The sequence below is a fragment of the Ostrea edulis genome, chromosome 5 (genome assembly GCF_947568905.1).
Source record: "Ostrea edulis chromosome 5, xbOstEdul1.1, whole genome shotgun sequence".
NCBI classification, from domain to species: Eukaryota; Metazoa; Mollusca; class Bivalvia; order Ostreida; family Ostreidae; genus Ostrea; species Ostrea edulis.
This window is the reverse complement of record NC_079168.1, coordinates 54,035,195-54,053,522: the sequence shown is the minus strand read 5'-3', so window position 1 is coordinate 54,053,522 and position 18,328 is coordinate 54,035,195. Positions and strand designations below refer to the sequence as shown.

The 18,328-nt window shown below is 35.1% G+C and overlaps 1 protein-coding gene across 1 annotated transcript in view; it reads left to right on the top strand.

Annotated features, from left to right (window-relative positions):
* Window positions 1-17,590, top strand: part of LOC125649194 (DNA polymerase alpha subunit B-like) — a 43,057-nt gene extending 25,467 nt beyond the window's left edge. Inside the window, exons 5-18 of the mRNA XM_048876487.2 lie at window positions 2,889-3,004; window positions 3,110-3,330; window positions 4,373-4,461; window positions 5,168-5,323; window positions 9,706-9,768; window positions 9,862-9,910; window positions 10,229-10,353; window positions 10,520-10,558; window positions 13,269-13,342; window positions 14,086-14,194; window positions 16,278-16,384; window positions 16,641-16,703; window positions 16,821-16,947; window positions 17,386-17,590. Of these exons, the coding sequence (XP_048732444.1) occupies window positions 2,889-3,004; window positions 3,110-3,330; window positions 4,373-4,461; window positions 5,168-5,323; window positions 9,706-9,768; window positions 9,862-9,910; window positions 10,229-10,353; window positions 10,520-10,558; window positions 13,269-13,342; window positions 14,086-14,194; window positions 16,278-16,384; window positions 16,641-16,703; window positions 16,821-16,947; window positions 17,386-17,535 (1,488 nt within the window). The 3' untranslated portion in view covers window positions 17,536-17,590. The remainder of the gene's footprint in view (window positions 1-2,888; window positions 3,005-3,109; window positions 3,331-4,372; window positions 4,462-5,167; window positions 5,324-9,705; window positions 9,769-9,861; window positions 9,911-10,228; window positions 10,354-10,519; window positions 10,559-13,268; window positions 13,343-14,085; window positions 14,195-16,277; window positions 16,385-16,640; window positions 16,704-16,820; window positions 16,948-17,385) is intronic.
* Window positions 17,591-18,328: the final 738 nt, after the last annotated feature.

Below are 18,328 nucleotides of genomic sequence, written 5' to 3'. Positions count from 1 at the left end.
TTGGTTCCAAAGTTTTGACCTAACCTTGACCTACTTTTAAGTAGTGATGGGCAATCGGACCAAAAACCATAATCGATTATCAGTAATAATCGGACACATGTAATTGATTAATAATCGATTATAATTGCAATTGTCATTTAAGGTGGGTCCTTTGTCCTGGAATTTTAGGGTTTAGGTAGCATTTTTTTGTTTGGAATCAATAAATTAACATTCAGAGTAATGAAAAAAGGCAAAACAGTTAAGGATTTCCATATTAATTTTCATTACAGACACTACTGAAGTCGTGTACCCCTATGTAGATTTTTATGAAATTCATTGGAAACAGTTATTTGTTGTTATTTTAAAATAAAAACAACAAAATATTTTTTGAATTGCATTTATTTATCGGGAAACATGTCAATAACTAAAACACATGTCATTTTCAATATGTTCATCAAGTTTTAGAATGATATGTGCAAAATTATTGAATTAGCGTTATTCTCCAAAATGTTAAAAAACAAACAAATGTGGACGCATTTTCCTTATTGCATGGTTTACATATCATTTTTTCTGTTTATATTAGTAGATATACATCTGTTATAGTTATTTATGAAAAAAAATCCATACCTTTCCTTAATAATTTCAAATCTATAGCTTCCAGAGTATGTATACCCCCATAAAAAAATGAAGTCTGACACCATACAGTTGAGCTATTCAAAATCACTCGGGGATTAAAATTTTATGTAATTTTATGAAAAGACACAGATAATGATTCCTTATCACCTTGGTAAAATGTTAGTCAAAAATAAAGGAAATCAATCGCATAATGAACTTGATAAAATAATTTAATGAAAACAGAGTTATTGTCCTTGGGTTCAATATTTTGAAACATATCATTGACTTTTCAAATATAACTAAGACTTTTGAAATATTTTATGGCTAACAAGATTTTTTACAATAATTATTGAAAAAGGCTCCAACAAAATTTATGTTCCTGTCATTAAATCATTGACTTTGCAAAATCCTATGACGTCACAGGAGTGTGGAACTACGTTAAGTGGGATTTTTTTCCCAAATGCATAACAGAATCATTAATAAACATATGGAAACAACATTTGAATTCTTCTTTGTTCCTTTTGTTAACAGGTAAATAAATCAGAATTTCAATATATCAAGTAATGGAATTTATTTATAATCACAATGTCTGAAAGTTATCAAGAGTCAGACTCCTTTATCTGACTGTTGAATGTCGTTGTTATTACTGTTAATTCTCCCTCCATTTTGTCCCAAGGGGATCCGGGTTGGAATAGGTCCTCAGTACCCGTTGCTTGTCATAGAAGGCGTCTAAATGGGGCAGTCTTTCAGATGAGACCGCAAAAACCGAGGTCCCGTGTCACAGCAAGTGTGGCACAATAAAGATCCCTCCTTGCTCAAAGGCCATACCATATATACTCGCCTATAAGTCGGTCCGCCTATAAGTCGGTTGTATTTTTTAAGGTTATTTTGTAGGAATTTGCCATTGACCCGCTTATAAGTCAGTACAAATTTTTGTCAGATTCGGTTGACAATTTCAAGTCAATGCTCTAGTGTTTTTACCTATGTTTCAACAAATATTTCTAAAAATAATAATTATGATTTACTCAATATCCAAGCCATATCTATTTGGGGTTTAAACGCAACCCTTGTTCTATTATGGGCAATGATCCCTTGTTATCTAAGCAATTATGGTCTAATTACCAGTACCTGACACCATGTTTACTTAGTGGCACGCGCCTTGTGCAAACTTATTGTGGGATTCCGGTATAATTCATTGTATCAACAATAGAGTTTTTAAGAGTCAAGAATGATGATCTAAATTATCTGTTAACAATATTCAATCTGTTATGAAATATATTTCAGCCGGTATACATATGAATATTTCAATATTAAATCGGGTTCGTAATTCAATTTTAAAGATAAATGATAGATTAGTTGAATTGAAAGTATTAGTTCTTGGTATGTAAATTATTTTTAACTAGAAAAAAAAAATGTAAATACTTGTACTTTATACATGATTTTAAAATACACAAACAATACAATATGTCTAGATATTTGTGAACAATAATCATTTGTGTGGTATTCCATGATAATCGTCAGAGTTGTTTAAAAAACACTACATTTCGCCGCCCAGAAAAATACCAATCTTCTTAGGGCGCGCCTATAAGTCGGACATAGGGTTTGGGGCCAAAAATTGACTCCCAAAAATCCGACTTATAGGCGAGTATATACGGTAAGCGCCGAGCATAAGCCAAAATTTTGCAGCCCTTCACCGGCAGTGGTGATCACGTCTCCATATGGGTGAAATATTCTCAAAAGGGACGTTAATCAGTATTCAATCAATCAATCCCTCCATTTTGCTTGCTTGGTTTTTGATCGGGTTTGACATAGAGAAAAGAAAATCTGAACAAAATTGAAATGATTTCCGGATTTTTTAAATTTTGTGGTCAAGGATTTTTATTTTGTATTCGATTAGTAGCATCATAAAGCTCTAAACGACCGATTATCGATCATCTGCAACAATCGTTTCATCACTACTTTTAAGGAAAGTTAATTTAGGCAATATCTTCTGAACTGTATAAAGTAGAGTTTTCATATTTTGTATATATATATTCCTTATGGCAAGACCTTACATTTCATACCATGATTTTTTATCGTGTGACCTTGTATCATGGTTATGCTGTGACCCAATTGGGTGGAAAAAAAATTCATGGGCATGGGAATAAAAATTGCAAAAAATCTTTCAAAATTCACAGTAGCTGAACAATCACAGTAGCCATTTGTTAGTGTATTTAGATAGAAAAGTCCACCAGGACATTGTAAGAAAATTAAGAACATTTGACTCCGATTTCACATTTCAAACTCTTTGACAGGGGACACCAGTGCAGAAAAGACAACTGACGCCTGACAATCCCACAATAAAGCGATTTCAGAACAGCGCTCGTAGTCCAGCTGTGCCCTTTTCTCCTGCCAGTTTCTCCCCAGTAGGGTAAAAAATCAATTTATCTACCATTTGATATGTACTCATTTTATGTACAATCATATATCAAATTATAGTTTCTTAACTTGCCTAAACAGACTTTTATTTTCTAAGAGCAACTCCTTCCAAGAAGTACAGCTCAAGAACAAATGCAGGTGATGTGGTAGCCTCGATTGGAAATGTTGACAATGTGAACTGGCAAGGGAGTGGTCAGAAGTGTTCAATCCAGCGATATGATCCAATAGGGAACTTAACTAAAGAGGAGAAAGACAGCATTAAGGATCTAAATACAGACTTCAAGTATATGTTTCAAAAACTGACAGACAAAGCGTTAGGTATGGTGGTGATGCGTGTATTTTTGATGTGCATGAAATTACTATGGTCATGTCTTTACAGTTAACTGTGGTGTCAACATTTTTAGCCGAGTTGCAACGAAGTTGAACTCGGCTATTGGTTTGGTGATGCGGGTTGGCGGGCGGTTGGGTGGGTTGGCGGGCGGTTGGGCGTCAACAATTGGTTTCCGGATGATAACTCGAAAAGTTTACAATCTAATCAAATGAAACTTTGATATATTGTTGGGTACCAGGTAAGGAAGACCCCTATTGATTTTGGAGAAAAAAAAGTCAAAGGTCAAGGTCACAGTGACCGAATATAGAATGAAAATTTCAGAAAAATTTGGTTTCCGGATGATAACTCAGAATGTTTAAATCAGAATCAAATGAAACTTTGATATATTGTTGGGTACTAGGTAAGGAAGACCCCTATTGATTTTGGAGGTCAAAGGTCAAGGTCACAGTGACCGAATATAGAATGAAAATTTCAGAAATATTTGATTTCCGGATGATAACTCAGAAAGTTTAAATCCAAATCAAATGATACATAAAGATATTGTTATGTACCAGGTAAGGAAGACCCCTATTGATTTTGGAGACAATATGTCAAAGGTCAAGGTCACAGTGACTGAAAATAGATTTTAGAAAGGGAAAAAAAAAATGGTTTCCGGAGGATAACTCGAAAAAATTTCATTTGAATCAAATGAAACTTGGATATATTGTTGGATACCAGCAAAGCAAGACCCCTATTGATTTTGGAGGTCAAAGGTCAAGGTCACAGTGATCGAAAATAGATTGAAAACTTCAGACAAATATGATTTCTGGACAGTAACTCAAAAAGTTTAAAACTGAAATTAGTTATTCACAATTATAAATATGCCACATCATTCCTGACTTTACAATGTATCCCATGCAACTCGGCTTATGCACCCCTGGGTGCATATATTGATTTTTCATAATTGTTTTCACAGTTGAACAAATTGACCTGGTGCTCAGTGAATTTGAGACACATCCTCAAAATTATCAACTTTTGAAAATATTTCAGTTTTGAATGAAATGATAGATGAAATGGCAACACAGCTCCAGGAGAAACACAACATTGAAGAATTTTCCCATGTTGCCCTGCCAGTTCAGGTTTGTCTGAACCACACATTATAAAGTTAATAATGCATCTCCACTCTGGTATCATGACTCTAATCCATGGCTCAGAATTTGTAAATCGAATTGTTCTACATATACTTAAAACTACTAATTGTTGCAAGAATAGTTGACAGTTTGATGAGAAAATTGATTTTTTACTTTATTTTATTTGATGTAATTGTATTACAAGAGATGAAAAAAAGGGAGAATTTGTTACAGGTTCTTTTTTGGTCACTTGCATGTATATATACTCGGTGACCTATTGCGATCTCATTTTTCCACCGCTGTGTGTTTACCATTTAGCATTTTCATTCTCTCATTTGCTACTAGGCCAATTGAAATCGAATTGGCTTGTAGGATTATTGGAGTAAGGGAACACAAATTTTAATTTTCATGGCCCTTGCCTCCGAGGGGAATGTAGGACAGGGACAAAACCTCAAAAAATGATGTAATATTTAGAAATCATGTTTCCTCCAATACATCTAGCAGACAAACTGTTTGCATAGTCATGGGCAAGGAAGCCTCTACCAATATTGTAAAATTCATGTCTCCTAGATTATTTTGTTGTAAATTTATTAAAGGTATTGGGTAGAATCTGTGATGTTCTATTATATTCCACTGTAATTTTATCACGAGAAGAGGGGACTGTAAAGGGAGGATTTCTTGTGATTTATCATATTCTGATGTCATTTTCTTTCAGGAGGAGGTTACTTTAGTGGGTAGGATTTGCTGTGATAGTCTGGGTAAGCTGAATGCCAAGTCGGTGATTCTAGAGGGATCAAGGGACACCTCTGCTGGCCGCTACATTCCACTAGATCTGAGTGATCTGAAACAGTATTCACTGTTTCCAGGCCAGGTAAGCACACCTCTGCTGGTCGCTACATTCCACGTGATCTGAAACGGTATTCACTGTTTCCAGGCCAGGTAAGCACACCTCTGCTGGTCGCTACATTCCACGTGATCCAAAACGGTATTCACTGTTTCCAGGCCAGGTAAGCACACCTCTGCTGGTCGCTACATTCCACGTGATCTGAAACGGTATTCACTGTTTCCAGGCCAGGTAAGCACACCTCTGCTGGTCGCTACATTCCACGTGATCTGAAACGGTATTTACTGTTTCTAGGCCAGGTGAGCATTGTTTCCCACGGTTCTAGTTTATTGTTTTAGGCTGCCTAAAGTTAATTCTACGTTTAACGTCACCCGCGTGCATAGGTTTCGGCGAAATTGCCGTTTTGAAAAAACAAACAAATCCAGATTTGAAGTAGTCGTTCGGGTTTGTTTTTTTTCATTTAGCTACTTGATTCTATTTCCCGCGTAAGAGGGAAACGCATGCAAAATTGGATCAGAAGTCCTTACGTGAAGAAAATGGAAGTATATGCCACTATTGAAGCAAAGAAAACATACAAATGTGGTTTGAACCGAACTAATCTCAGCGAGATTCGTCGAAGCTGGACTGACGCCTCTTCTGAATGTCAGACCAGTGTCACACAAAGTGAAATCTTGCCTGAACTTCGACCGCTTTTTGCGATTAAAATGGGTTAAACTGAATTCCTTGACCGCTTCAACTTTTCGCCTTCGACATCCTATGAACTCCCTATCACAATGAAACGCATTTCTTACCTTTACATAGTGTAAATCCCATAGTAAATAAAGATGGTTATTTTCGAAGCCGTTGCAAATGGCCACCATTTCATATAAAATTTACCTTCTCAACACTGAAGAGTTCCGATATACTATTTCATGACAGTTTGTACTACGATTGGAAATACATAACTTACTGATTGATAATTACTTTGTACAAAGCATTTAAAGGGACTGATTCACGATTTTACCCAAAATTTTGTTTTTCACTTTTAATGATCAAAATCTACTGTCTAATATGTTTGAAAGATTTCATATGGAAATCAATGTTATACATCATCACAGAAGTTCATTTTAGAGAGTTTATTATTTGTTTTGTAAACAAAAATTGCGGTATGATATTATTTACGAAATTTTCAAAAGAAATGGATATCGATCTAAGTTTATTATATCTTTCACATTTCAAGCATTTTTGGGGTAAAATGTGTCATCTAATAGTAAAAATTTGTGACTATACAACATTAAGATGCATTATATCACAAAATCAATAGTTCACTTGTTTGTTTGTGTGCATAAAAAGACTCGAGTCTTTGTTTACATAACATAGATTTAAGGCTAAAATGTTGCTTTCATTCTTGCATTCAGAAGGTCAAAATTTTGGCTGTCAACATTAAATGAGTTATATTTCTAATGTTTACCATCAAAAATGAAAAAATATTTTTATCAAAAATCATGAACCAGTCCCTTTAATCATAAAAATTAAAAGCACTAAAAAGAAAACTGTGCAATATTTTAATCAATTTATTTAAAGACGTCCTAAACTATTGGAATCCTGCCTTGTATTTGTAGAAGTGAAGGTACAATCCTGATCTTTAGTTGTGGTACACCAAATTAGCATCTTTCAACATTGATTAATAATAGTACATAGAAAATAGTATAACAAAAAACAAACCAACACAAAACAAAGTAAAGCATATTTTAAACTTTAAGATGTGTCATTACAAAAATGTATGAAATATTGTCATAATAATTTTAATTGTAACTGTGGGTCACATGTGTTTAGCAACTATTTCCACAAAAGGAAGTTTTCCTTTAGTTTGCTATTTTTGTGGTGATGAAAATCAATTGGATGTACCACCTGATGTTATTGCAAGCCACTCCTCCGCTCACCCAATCTGCATGGTGTGTTCGCAGAGGGGATACAAACCCAAATTAAGGAAAAAGTCTTTGCTGGGAAAACGCCAAAATTTACTTGGACTTGAAAATCAAATCCTACAATGTGTTTAATTTGACATATTACTTTTTTGGTCACTAAATTGGATGATTTTAATTGACTTGGACTTGAATATAAAACCCAACAATATCTATTATTTGAAATTGTTGATTTTTGGGGTCACTGAATAGGTGATTTTCAATAAATACACATTTATTTAAAATTTTTGTTTGTTTATTTTTTTCCTCCCTCCCTCGTAGGTTTTGAGGTGACGTTAAACGTAGAATTAATTTTGAACAGACTTAAGCTATGGAAAAGGCATGCATTTTGATTTAGATGAATATTTTTAGATGCTGCTGAAACAGAATAAGATGTTAGTTCTTTAAATGGTTTTTATCACGATTTTTAATGTAATTAAAATCAGAAGGAGTAACCTTAAAGCACGTTTCTGCTGTTATATTGTTTCATTACTCCCAGTAATTGATACAAACATGCATTTTCTCTGCATATATTCAAAGCTTCCGCTTCTCAAATCATCACTAATGAGCTATCTAGTCACGTGATACGTCATACGTGTCAATGTGCTGCATTATATAGGAATCACTCTGTCCGTCTGTGTCTCCAGATTCGTGTCCGGGCCATAACTTCTTTGTTCTTTGACTTAGGCATACCATATTTGGCACACAGGTGGATCACCATGAGATGATGTGTCAAGTATTTTCATGACCTCTATATGACCTTGACCTCAAGGTCAAAATTAAAGGTTTTTTACAATGGATTCGCGTCCGGGCTATAACTTCTTTGTTCTTTGACATAGGCATACCATATTTGGCACACTGGTGGATCACCATAAGATGATGTGTCAAGTACCTTCATGACCTCCATATGACCTTGACCCTTGACCTCATGGTCAAAATTAAAGGGTTTTTTTTACAATGGATTCATGTCCGGGCCATAACTTCTTTGTTCTTTGACATAGGCATACCATATTTTACACATGAGTGTATCACCATGAGACAATGTGTCAGGTACCTTCATGACCTCCATATGACTTTGACTTCAAGGTCAAAATTAAAGGTTTTTACAATGGATTCGTGTCCGGGCCATGACTTCTTTGTTCTTTGACATAGGCATACCATATTTGACACATGAGTGTATCACCATGAGACGATGTGTTGGGTACCTTCATGACCTCTATATGACCTTGAACTTTGACATCAAGGTCAAAATTGATTATAGGGTTTTGACATAGTCATACCATAAGACATGGGTGTATCACCATGAGACTGTGTTATGTACATTCATGACCTCTTTATGACCTTGACCTTTGATCTCGATGTCAAAATTATAGGTTTATACCATGGATTTGTGTTCGGATTATATCTTCCATTTTCTTCTACAAAGGCATACCAATATTTTTATACTCAGGAAAGAAGTAATTTATACCTATTAACAACACCCTTTGGGAGATTGGGGTAAGCGGGGGTATTCTTAGTGAGCATTGCTCACAGTACCTCTTGTTTGTATACTTGTTGTATATCTTGACTGTTTCAAACAGCCTCATTAACTACTAGGGTAGGTGTTATCTTGTGCAATTTCCCCACAACTTTACATTCATTGTTCTTTGGTTGATTGGTTATGTTTAACGTCTCACCCAAGAATTTTTCACTCATATGGAGACGTTACCATTGCCTGTGAAGGGCTGCAAGATTTAGGCCTTTGTTGGTGCTTATGGCCTTTTAGCAGAGAGGGATCTTTATCATGCCACACCTGCTGTGACACGAGGCCTCGGTTTTTGCGGTCTCATCCGACCGCAACATTTAGACGCTTCTTGCAGCGAGCAAGGGGTATTTAGGATCTATTCTAACCCAGATCCCCACGAATTCTTAAGATTGAAGTTATAATATTGGTTGACAATATCTATAAATGCTGTGGAATTTAATGCTTATCGACTCTTTTAAGTGGGCATATTCTTTGAAGGTCCGAGATAAAACACTCAGTTTTCACTAAACCCCCTAATGGCGGATGTCGCCTTTTTCTTTTCTTTTTTTAAAGTGGAGTAATAGCAGGTTCAGTTCCAGAAGGAAAGGAGATTTCCAGAAAATGATATATTTTCCGATAAAAAAAGTATTGGGGTTGGGGCGAAAATATAGGTTCGGTTGGGTGACCGTAAATACACTTTTTTCAGCCTAACTTGCAGTATACTGTTGTAAAGTAACATTAGAATACTGTAGGATCACGTTATGATTTAGCCTGATTGTGTTTGTGGAGGTATCATTCTTCAAATTGTTCACTTTTTCCTGCTGTGGATTTGAATTTGTGGGTACATGTCCATACCATGCAATAAATTAGGAGTCCTCCACAAACATAATGATTTCACAGTATTTCGCTGTAAATTCCTGATAGCCGGCATTGTTGTGGATTATATTTTTTTCGTCTTTCAGATCGTGGCAATGGATGGAACAAATACTTCTGGACAGAAATTTGTTGTGAAAAAATTGTATGAGGTAAAATAAAAGGATTAGATGTATTTCCTTACAATCTTGAGCTGCAAGCTAGGATTTGGTTGACCTTTTCTTCATCTGAAACGTCTTTTGTAGGGTGTAGTGCAACCATTGCCGGCATGTTCAAATGAGAAGGATCAAATAGGTTGGTTTTAGTATTCAATATTCAGTCTTTTTATTATTATTTTTTTTGTCTGTTTGTCAGGACATCTCATTTAAACTATACAATGGAAGATTTCGTACTAAATGAATAAAACAATTAAGGTCAGACTAAATTTTGCCACAACTGAATGTGTTCAAACTCCAGGGGCTAGTGCTTCTAAATCACATGTTTTTAAAAGCATATTTGTATATATGCAATGTTAGAAAGTCTGTTTTAGAGTTGATAGACAATAAGTTATGTTAGAAAGTTTGTTTTAGAGTTGATAGACAATAAGTAATGTTAGAAAGTTTTCTGTTTTAGAATTGCCCGAAATGACAGTTTTGATTGCTGCTGGACCCTTTTCAACATCAGACAACTTGTCCTTTGAGCCACTCTCAGATCTGGTTAAATTCATCCGGAAAGATAAGCCAGATATTGTGATATTGGTACAGTAATTTCTTAGGGTTTTAAACACTAAAGACTCCTTTTCTTTCCCAAAGTGTAGAACAATTTTTTGAAAAACTTTTGACTGGAAGTTGTATCTAAAAGTACAAATAATGTATTAATTGCCACATACATTTCAAATTTATGTACATGTATTGGATTTTTCAGATTGGTCCATTTGTTGATGTAAAAAATGATCTTATAGAGGTAAAGTATTATTTTATTACAGCAAAAAACTTGCACTGAAAGTTTTCATAGACACACATGCATAGATCTTATAATTATGCCCCCCTTCAAAGAAGAGGGACATATTGGTTTGCACCTGTCGGTCGATCGGTAGACTACATGTTGTCCGCTCAATATCTTGAGAACCATTCACTTGATTATAATGATATTTCATATGTGGGTTGGTTAGGAGTAGAAGAGGACCCCTACTGTTTTTCAGGTCAAAAGGTCAAGGGTCAATCTACTCTGGACATAGGAATATAATGTCCGCTCAATATCTTAAGAACCCTTTGCTTGATAGACATCAGACTTGGTACACTGTTACATCTTTAGAATAAGATGACCCCTATTGATTTTGAGGTCACATGGTGAAGGGTCAAACTGGACATGGGAATATAATGTCTGCTCAATATCTTGAGAACCCTTTGCTTGACAGACATCAAACTTAGTACAGTGGGATATCTTCAGGAAAAGATGACTCCTATTGATTTTGAGGTCAAGGGTCAAACTAGACATGGGAATATACTGTCTGCTCAGTATCTTGAGAACCCTTTTCTTGACAGACATCAAACTTAGTACACTGATACGTCTTCAGGAGAAAATTACCCCTATTGATTTTGAGGTCACATGGTCAAGGGTCACACTGGACATAGGAATATAATGTCCGTTCAGTATCTTGAGAACCCTTTGCTTGACAGACATCAAACTTGGTACACTGGTACATCTTCAGGATAAGATGATCCCTATGGATTTTGAGGTCACATGTGTAAAGGTCAAGGGTCAACCTGGAAGTTGGAATATACTGTCCGCTCAATATCTTGAGAACCCTTTGCTAGGCAGACATCAAACTTGGTACACTGGTGTATATTCAGGAGAAGATGACTTCTATTGATTTTGAGGTCACATGGTCAAAGGTCAAGGGTCAAACTGGACATAGTGATATACTGTCCACTCAATATCTTGAGAATCCTTTTGCTTGACAGACATCAAACTTAGTATACTGGCACATCTTCAGGAGAAGATGACCCATATTGATTTTGAGGTCAAAAGTCAATAGTTGAACTGGACATAGTAATACATTGTGTGTCCTATATTTTAAGAATTATTTGCTTGATTGACACCAAACTTGGTACACTGGTACAGCATAAGGAGTAGATGACCCCTATTGATTTTTAGGTCACATGGTCAATTCACTCTTGACATAGGAAGATATTGTCTGCTCAATATTTTGAATTGATGATACTACTATCAATTAAATGATGTGTGTGTATAACCCTTTTCAATTTTGCACCAAGGGGGGCATATGTGTTTTACAAACATCTCTTGTTTACAATGTTAGCTTCTTGAATTTAAGATGTTAATGTCTTACTCTGTGTAAGAAAGGTACTGTTTTAGATTTATAAGGCGAAAAAATATTAACCACTTGGTTCTCAGGCCAATTTTGTCTAAAATCAGACATGATTTTTCTCCGCTTTAAAGCGGAATTCCGCTTTCTGGATTTCTCATTCCCGCTCTAAATTTTAAAATGCGCTTTTGTTAGTATTTCGGAATTTTCCATCATTGATGCGGGTTTTACTTCTTGTAAAATGCTTCCTCAAGTTATATACTGTATGTCTTCTGATTGTTCATTGGTTGAATCGTCGTCTCGCTATTCGGTTTCTTCAATCAACAGTTTGTTTAAGTAACTGATCTCGTTTTAAAACAATGTCTGCACACGTTGTGCAGCGAGTTGGCGATGTAAAAACTATCGATAAGGGCCTAGCTACGTAATGTATGGGAATGGCTGGAGAAGGTAGTCGAACCTTCACTAATATGGGTCTCTGGAGGTCATTCCTGAGGGGCTTTCAAATGTTAAAATAGCCATTTTCGGCCGGGGGCCCTGGACCCCCAGATCAAGGGCGCTGCCCCTTGACACCCCCAGACCCCCCTTCAGCTTTTTTTTCTTTTCTTAGGAATCATGTCTGTAAAATAGACGAGGAAAGGAATTTTTTTTTTATTACCTCGTAAATAAAAGACAAGGGATTTTTTTTTAAATTTCAAAACTCGCAACTTTTTAAAAATAAAAATCAATTATAATGCCCAAATAGTGTCATTGTTTGAATAACCTATTTACCAGCATAGTGTCAAATGTGTCAATCTTCAATTTACCAACACTTAAGTGAAACTGGCAAATCGTCATGCTTTTCTGGAAACATCCAAGTTTCAAAGTTGAGTTGAGTCATATTCTATAGCATTATAGGGATCTCGCATGGAAGAGGCCTCAGAAAACTCTCCTATGTTCCATGAACATGGATGTTCATGTCAGCTCGTTCCTTTTCAGATTGGACTGAAATCAATGCCATCGCTATCAAACTTAAAAAAACATGATTGCCATTTTACCATAAACATCAATGTTACCATGACCTAGACTAAGTCAAATTAAAATGAGGTCTGAAATTTAAGATTTTAAAAAAAAAAGAGAGATTGAAATTTTTTTTTGGCACCATATCAGTAATTTTTTTGGCTTTAAAAGAAAAGGTTACCATTGGGTAAAAAAAAAAAAAAGTTGATAAAAAATTCACAATAACAGTCAGAGTGTCTTTTCCTCTTCTTGTACTATATCTTATTGCATGAAATACATACAGTGATATTGGCATATTTTAAGATAAATGATATATCTAGCTAAGGAAAGTATGATGAATATCTGTTGCAGAGTGGGAAATGTACCAGTTCCTTTGATGAGATCTTTAGAACCAAACTGGGAGAAATCAGCAGTGAAGCATCAAGGTACTTTTATTTTATATACAGCTCTCAGTTTCAGAGGCATGTACGCAGGAATTTGTTCTTTTCCAGGCTATCTCCATCTGTGGCAATAAGATTTAACATGTGAACTTCATTTAGAATACTTTACTTCTGCCTCTGCAGTTTGGAGGTTTTTAGGAATCACCATGTTCTTAGGTCGGTTCAGTTCCTCTATTTTGTTCAGGCTTTGTAATAGAGATGTACTTAAAGCTAATACTGGCATAAAGGTTGCTGTGGTCAGATGGTGTGTCATGAATGATACAAGGTCATTTGATCAAGGTCACTGGTAAAAACAAAAGTTCAAAATTTTTGTTTGGGCCATAGCTTTTTAATGAAAAGACATTGAAAGCTCATGCTTGGCAACATAGGTAGGTTTAATATGGCCTGATTTGTGTTTCATGACCCCGAGTTAAAGCCATCTGGCCAAAGTCAAAATTACTAGTATCAAATAAATGATCTTTCTTATTTTCAGTTAATGAGTGTAATCCTCATCACAAGGCATTAATTGCCACGTGACTTTCATTACTTCATTCATAAAGAACCACAAGGGCACAGATTCTCAAATTAGCATGTAGGCATCCTTGTGTAGTTGTAGAATACATTGAAGGTTTTATTTATGTTGTGTGATACTTGAGTGTCTGTTTTAGCCCATGGACTTTTGTTTTTATCATGGAAACAAATTGCATTGTATGTAGTGTCCATTGAAGTGATTTTTGTTTCTCATTCAGTGCTGGATGCCATGTCATTGTCCTGCCGTCTTACCGGGATGTCCACCATGATTATGTGTATCCCCAGCCCCCCTTCTTCCATCAATCCCAGACCAAGAATGAGTATCCGGTAACTGCCTATAGTGTTCATTGATTTATGTTTAGCATACTGGCAAAGGTATATCAATGTTGTGAATGAAAACATTTTTATAAGATTTTATATTTCTTGGAGTGGTTTAATGTTTGGATTAATGAGTTTTTGAAGAACTTGGTATTGGCCCTGTGTCCAAATTAAGTTGTTATTCTTTAATAGGGTGTATGTTTTCGTGAAATGGTTATCATACAGTGTATGTTCGTTCGAAGCTTTACTTATGTATATATGCAAATATAGCATAGTTTGCAATTAAGTTGCACCAATTTTACAATTAAGTTGCACCAATTTGACGGTACTTTATATATGCGATGTCATAAACAAGAAGGCCTATAGAATCCATTTTATTATGCTATATTTTTGGAGTTGTATTTAATAAATATGCAGTGTGATATTTTTTAAAGTTTAGTTGAATCTCTCCAAAAGTTTTAATCAATTGCAAATGATAAGTTGCAGTGAATGCTACGATTTAAACAGCAATTTGTGTATTGTATTTATTTAATGTAAAGCAACACATATTCATTCAATAGAGGCATTCAGCATTTTGTTTTTGTTCTTCACATTTGAAATAAATTAATCTAAATTAAATGAATACCAATTTTGTATATAGCTAGTGGGGTACATGAAGCTGTCCTAGTCTTAGATTAAATAATGAGAGTGATCTAAATACATGTAGTAAATGAAAATATATTTTGAAATATTTCTGTAATTATTTGAACAATTCAAGAGATACATTGACAAGTCAATTGCAATGCAGAGCTGCCAACATTATGAAATGGAAAATAGTAAGGCGAGGCTCCCTGCCGCTGGAGATCTTTTATGAATAAAGATATAACCTGAGCAATTTTAGGCATATTTCAAATCCAAATTTAATGAATTTAGACATACTAATTGTTATGCATTTTACAACTGCAGAAGGTCAAATACATCTTTTATTGATTTTATTTTCTTGGGTATAAAACCTTGTTACTTTAGTATACTATATAATTTTACAGTTACTGTGTCAGTTATTATGGCAAGTTTTTTAATGTCATTTTTCCCGCCGTGAAAAATGTTGAAGTTTGTCAAACAGATTGTACACTTATCATACAAACTCCCCCCTTTCTGACTTCGAAACGAGTAGATGTTTACAGTGTACTTGCATGTTGTTCTTTGAATTACTAGCTTTATAAGGTTTTCTTCTTTGGGGGAGTATTGTTGTTATTTCCATCAACACATGCCTTACGCTTAGTAGCAGCTGCCATGTTGTTTATTTCAAAGCATTAAAATGATCAAGATTTTGTATACATATAGACTATGCAAACAAATGTAGTAACGACTATGGTTTGTTTCTTATAAAAGTATAAACCAATGACGGACAGCTCTAAAACTTTCAAAATGTCAAATAAGCGAAAATCGGAAGATATATAGTGAAATCGTAAGGCGTATTTTCGGCCCTAAAATCGTAAGCCTTACGCCAAAATCGTGAGGGTTGGCAGCTCTGGCAATGTGCAATAGACACATATGCAATATTGTACTATACGATTTGCAAAGACTTAACAAGCACATCGCACAACAAATTTTCTCTTAACAAGCACATCGCACAACAAATTTTCTCTTAACAAGCACATCACACAACAAATAAAGGAATTTTCTCATGGGAATAATGATCCAAGTCGAGGTGATTTAAGTACTTCAATGAGACATACAAAGATAATTTTGATTAGACTGTCCATTTGTGTTTCCATTTGTCCCTTGGGATTTGTTCCAAGTTTGATGAAGTCGTCAATTTCCAAAATAATTTATTTATCTGTACATTCTGTCTGTACCTTTCGCGTTCACAACATGGACAAATGAATACTTGTACTTGACACTGAGGCTGCTAATCACATGGTAGCATTTCCCAACCCCAGAAAGATCATTTGAATAATGTAAAGGTTGTCAAGCAGAAAACTTATTTCATGTATATACCATGTAATTGAAGATCTCTAGATAGTCCCACTGTTTAATACACAAGCTTGGCAGTTTATTCAGATGAAGAGAAAATCATCAAATTTTGTTGATTATTATTTCATTTACATAGAATGTGCGCTTCATGCCTGACCCATGTGTAGTGAATATCAACAATGTGATATTTGGAATTACCTCAGCAGACATCATGTTCCAGCTGGGAGCAGAAGAAATTTCATTGTAAGTATATAAATATGTAGAAGTAGTCACTTCTGCAAATTAGGAAAAATTAATATCTACAGGTGGTAGAAATCAAATCAGGCAAAATTAATATCTACAGGTAGTAGAAATCAATTTCATTCATCTAAGTTGCACTGCACAAAGCAACTACTTTTATTGATGAATGGCTTGCATATGAGCAAACATACTTGTGTAGAGTAAAATAAAAAGTTATCTTTGGGCTTTCTGTCACTGTTATTGGATTATTTCCTTCCAGTAATCCTCCCGGTGCCTCAGATAGAATGGCCAGACTTGCAGAACACCTTTTAACTCAGCAGAAGTAAGTTTGAGAGATAATTCGAATATGTTATAAGGTGCCAAACTCTCTGTAATTAAATGTGAGTAGGGTAATGTATTTCATCTTGTTCTTGAGAAATGTTCTTGCATGTGATTTCAGTTTTTACCCCCTCTACCCCTCCCCAGAAGATGTGAACATAGATTACGAAGTGTTTGATCTTTATTCACGCATGCCCAGTACTCCTCATGTACTAATTTTGCCATCAGATTTAAAACAGTTCACAAAGGTAAATGATTTTACTTAGTAATCAGTAAACAACATTTTATTACATGTATATAATTATGTTGATAGAGAATTGTTGTAATCAGTAAACAACATCTTATTACATGTATATAATTATGTTGATAGAGAATTGTTTTAATCAGTAAACAGCTTATTACATGTATATAATTATGTTGATAGAGAATTGTTGTAATGTGGTGCAGGTGTATTTGTTTTCACAGTGTTATACATTCACAGTGAACATGTATGTTTCTGTAATAATTGTTTCAATGTGATTTTAAAAAATTTCGGATTTCCCTCGAACAGAAAAAATAAGGAAAGTTAATGCTATGTATAGTATTGCATCAACAGTTGAGAAAAGTTTGATATGAAATACTGTCACTAGTATTTACAGAGCCATTTAAAACTGAACTTGCTTATATGATGTATTGCGTTTGTTCAGGACATAAAAGGTTGTTGCTGTATCAACCCAGGACGTCTGGCCCGTGGACAGGCTGGTGGGACCTTCAGCAGGCTGCAGATCCGAGCCGGCGTCATCAGATCCAGGGAGTCCATTCTCCCATCCATCACAGCTCAAGTGTTAAGGATATAAACACAATATTATGTACACAGTGTGTTAATTTTAATTTAATAAATATCGTATTTAATTTATATTTTGTTTTTTGTCCAGACCTTTTATACTCGGAAGGTTTGCATTTATCACAATTTATGAAAATGAGGGAAATACAATGAAAAGGGAAAAAAACTCTATTGCCCATAGATTATAAATTTCTTGCTGCAGTACATAATATACTGAGTAATAGATTATCATTATATATCAAGGGAAGGAACATGGTGTAAATGCAAGGATTAGACCGGATGTTTTTGATTATTGTGAAATTTCCATATTTTACTGTACACTGAATGCATGTTACTACTAGTAGATCTGAAAGATATGGCAAATCATTTATGGGGGGGGGGGGGGGGGGGGGGGGGCTGCGGAATGAAGACTATTTGAAAGAACAAAAACAAACTCCTTAGCCGTTTTCCATCTCCTGTATATAACATGTCTATCTTACCTGCTAATAGAAAGATCGAACCAAGCGCTGTGTTCTTGTTTGCCAGTGGGAAGGATTTAACTTGTTAAAATTTTCTCGGACCGCAAGGACGTCGGCTAGCAATAACACACACCCGAAATTGATATATACATAATTAGGAAATTTGTAACGCGATCTGTTATCATTGGAACGACAAAATGGAATGTTCAGGTATGTTTATATCCCTGTACCTGGCGCACGTGCAAACAGTAAACAGGGAGGCTATAGATGCATTGAACATCTCGGTTTCTGGTTTGTATATCGAAAATTTTTCACTCTTATGGAGACGTCATCATTACCTGTGAAGGG